Here is a 4,226-nt window from a genome sequence, read left to right as displayed (position 1 = left end):
AATATACAGTAACAGTACGTTTAAGTTACAGCTTTAAAACCAGACAAGTTTTAAAAGTGACAGTTTTCGTTTAACTGTTGCAAACACGTGTAGTTCATAGCAAATACCGTTAACGTTCACATAATTAAGTTGAGTTCCACTGTACAGGTAAAAGTGCTGACAATTTTGCTGTTTTTACTCCAGGTTTTGGTAAGACACTCATAGTAGGTGCTCGTTTGTATTTGAAACTGTAAACTAAAACTGATATTACCTTTCAAGAATTGCTGCTTTCGTCTGCTTTCCATAAAGTCCAGGAGAAACAACAATTGGAGTACAAATGTGAGTTTGAACAACTGTCATCAAATACATTCATGGAAGTTATTTGGAAATGGGTGCAAGAAAGTTAAAAAAAGACATTAAAAGGAGGGACACAAGCTGTCTCGTCTGTAACAAGAACTTTAAACGTTATTCTTATCTTGTTTTTCATCTGAAGACACACACTGAATTCAAATGTGATGTTTGTCACAAAATTTATCCGTCTTTAAAAAAATTGAAAAACCACAACAGAGTCCATATTGATAAGAAGCCGTTTTTGTGCCCGATTTGTCAAAAAACATTTCGTTGTAATTCAGTTTTTAAACTGCATGAAAGAGTTCATACTGGTGAAAGACCTTACACATGTAACATATGTGACAAGTCATTCAAACTGAAGAACCATCTAAGGATACACATACCTATTCACTTTGATGAAAAAAAATTCGAATGCGAAACATGTGGGAAGTTTTTTCAACGTAACTGTAATTTAAAAAAACACGTTATGATCCACAGTGAATTAAAGCCCTTTAAATGTGTTATATGTGATAAAGGATTTAAACAAAAATATAATTGGTTAGTACATAAGCGAGTTCACACTGGAGAAAAACCTTTTAAATGTGAAGTCTGTGAAAGGCCGTTTTCATTACATGGTGCCATGGTAACTCATCTCAAACTACACTATAGAGATAGATCTCATATTTGTGAATTGTGCAAAAAAGCTTTTGCAAGACGAAGCCACCTTAAGAGTCATAAATGTGTTAAGAAACCTAAGTTGGAAGTGTGAGTCACAAACTAGAAGTGTGACTTAAGCTAAAAGATTTCTAACTTTTATGCTTTCCAAGCCCGAGTGTCACTATTCTCATTCTATTTTTTGAGGTAAGGTCCTTGTCAAGGACGAAGGACCTTTTTATTAAGACCAGGTTTGGCCCATTACCCCAACACCCAAAAGCCCATTTAAGTCTTTCACTTTATTATTCCTAACTTACTTTGTCATTCCTAAACTGATTCTGATGCCAAAAAGAATGCTAAAATTCATAAATGTGTTTGTGATCTTAGTGTTTTTGGGTTCTATTCTGTTATGATTTATAAGTGTTATGACTGCAAGCTAAAATTGTGATTGCCTTAATTGTACTGTTATGATTTTAAGCTATTAACAACTTAAATTGCAACACTGTGTAGTAAATTCGTCTGGTGCAATGTGCAACTTGTAAAGGCACAAGGTGTGTGGAACAGAACACCTATGTTATAACTACCCTTAATTAATGTGGTGAATGAAATATACTTTGGCTCTGCCTGTTTAGTATAGACACCTAACAGCAAGGTAAAATCTGGGGTGACATTGTTAAAATGCAGTTACACTCATAGTTGTCAAACATAGGGAACCTCATTGATTAATGTGGTGAATGAAATATACTTTGGTTCTGCTTGTTTTGTATAGACACCTTACAGCAGAGTGAACCCATTCAAAGTGTGAATCTGTGGTTCTACATATTATGTCGCTAGTCACCTCTGTTTCTAACATTCTATATAACTTCACACCTACTATCACTGTATGTTTACATTTGACGGTTGTTTTAATTAACAATAGAATTATTTGTTTTGCAGAAAGTTAGTCACATATCTGACTAACTGGTGTTCTGAACCAATGTTAAAACTACTAAGAAACATAATTCCAAGTGATTCGCAGAAACCCCACAAACACAAGTTCACACCAGAAAGTAGTAGAAAGCATGGATTTCCCAACTTCAAAAACAAGCTCATTTCGGTTTTGTAAACAAACAGCAAAAGACAGCCACCTAAGAGTTCACAATGACAAGTAATATTTTTATTTATTTTCAGCATGAAATGCGAATACATTTAGCGCTATATATTTTATGCTGTATCAAAGATTGTCAGGATAGGTTATGTTACATTTTTTATCAGAAACTATTAAAATAATATGCCATTTGACCTAAAATGCAAACGGCATTCTTCTGTATACCAAAGTTAAATAGAATACTGTTATGGCATTTTAACCAAAATTTTACCAGTATTTGCCAAAAATATGAATGTCAAGATGACTAAAATGTAACAGAAAATTGATTAAAAATTTAAGACTAAACAGTTGCAAAAATTTAAAATAATAAGTTAAGCTGGTAATAATACTTAGGTTTATTGGTTTTATGTAAAGATTTGGTGTAGTATTTTTTACGTTTTGTTGTAATGGGCAAAAAAATACATACGCGAGGCAAAAGTATTTTGAATATATTTAGCAATCAAAGGCGTTAGGCTAGTTAGTTGGGCGTTGGGGTAATAGGGGGTAAGACATAGCACTTTGTTGTTACTAGCCACACTGCACATGTCATTTTACAGGACAATTAAAATATTTGTTTATATCTTTTGGGTCCCTATAATTAAGTTTTGGCCGATATTTCCTTTGTTTTAGTAGATTGGCCTTAAAAACTGGGGGCGGCTGAAAGTATACCGACTTTCCAGTACTGCATATAAATATTAAGGACGCGCAAATATTAGGAGATTAAAAGGGGTTGGGGGCAAACAGAAGTTTGGGAGCCATACCTTTAAGGCCCTAGTTCCATGCCAAATAATATTACAATAAATAAAGGTATTTTTAGGTAAAGACCTCACCAGTTTTGAACGCAATTAGTTGTAAATGTGTAGATACATTTATTCTTTCAGTTCAATGTGAACTTAAGTAAAATAAAAATGTTTTAAATCTTTTTTATGTACAAGATCAGAAATGGAAAAAATGAATGAGAAATATAGAATTGCGGTGTATATGTAATGTACCGCAGAGGTGCTCATGCAACAGAATTTTGCTTTGCAGCCAATTTTAGGCTTATTACAAAATTTAAAGATGACAAATAACTTTGTAGCAGGGTTTTACCAGGTTTTGTAAAAGCATATCAATGCTTATTTAGGTTAAGTTGAGATGTTATAACATCAAAACATCACTAATTGTACGAAACCTATGATAAAATATTGCAGTATGGTCCATATTTTGACAAGAAGAGTCCTACACCAAGATGGCTTATAATCTCATAGCTGAAGCATTGCCTTTACGTTATAGCTCTGTTCTACTGTATCACAAAATTGCGCAAAATCGGTTGAAAAATCCACTTTTTTTATCGCTGGATTTTACATGAATGGTTGTCATGTTAGGGTGGGAAGAATCCGCCTGTGATGTAATAAACATGATTATGACATCACAATTGATTGTGATTCATAGATATGAGAGCAACACTTAGCAGGAAATTATTATCAATTACCCACACACAAGTATAAGAAACTAAACAAATACATAATGTTATACGCATACATGGTAACTTGTAAGCAGGCACAAGATGTATGAAACAGAACACTCATGTTATAAAGACTGTCATTGCCCCGACATGTGAGGATAAATAAACACACAACATATTATTTTATATACGCCACATAAACAAGTTACATTGTTTAGTTTTACAGAAACACAATTTACCATTTTGTTATCCATCTTCGCCTTGATATCTCTTGCTAAAGTAAAAAACGCCTGGAACAAAAACACAAGGTAATAAAAAGGCAATAAAGTTATTTAACAACACAATATTGCCTGCAATAAAATACATTTACAAACACAATGTACTGGAGGGTATCCTGGGTATGGTGGTAACAACTGAAGTTCTGAATGAGCTGTTAAAATACTGTCACTATTTTGGCCACAAGCCTACATCCCATGACCCATGACATACCATGTTGAAAATGAAATAGTATAGAAATGCCTTAGCCTTTATCGAGTATAATACATGCAATAAAATAGAAAAGCAAACAACATACATAGCAATACAGCAATATTTTAAATTACGACATACCACACTGTTGGACTTCGCCCATATAGGAATATTTTAGATTAATAAATTACCTCTTCCACATTAAGACTCTGCTTAGCGCTTGTT

The 4,226-nt window shown here is 33.4% G+C and overlaps 2 protein-coding genes across 2 annotated transcripts in view; one reads left to right on the top strand and one right to left on the bottom strand.

The window, feature by feature from the left end:
• Positions 1-181: 181 nt before the first annotated feature.
• Positions 182-1,878, top strand: zf(c2h2)-82 (zinc finger protein ZF(C2H2)-82). The gene is given in 1 exon segment (NM_001129854.1): positions 182-1,878. A coding segment is annotated over 1 exon segment (711 nt). The 5' UTR covers positions 182-367; the 3' UTR covers positions 1,079-1,878.
• Positions 1,879-2,097: 219 nt separating this feature from the next.
• The window catches only part of LOC100176069 (ras-related protein Rab-8B), a gene marked incomplete in the record, with an annotated part of 3,586 nt that continues 1,457 nt past the window's right edge, over positions 2,098-4,226 (bottom strand). Inside the window, 3 exon segments of the mRNA XM_018812239.2 lie at positions 2,098-3,469; positions 3,773-3,823; positions 4,193-4,226. Coding sequence (XP_018667784.1) covers positions 3,377-3,469; positions 3,773-3,823; positions 4,193-4,226 — 178 coding nt within the window.

Source organism: Ciona intestinalis, chromosome 6 (assembly GCF_000224145.3).
Source record: "Ciona intestinalis chromosome 6, KH, whole genome shotgun sequence".
NCBI lineage: Eukaryota > Metazoa > Chordata > Ascidiacea > Phlebobranchia > Cionidae > Ciona > Ciona intestinalis.
Note: the sequence above shows the minus strand (reverse complement) of the source record. Positions and strands in the feature narration are given on the sequence as shown.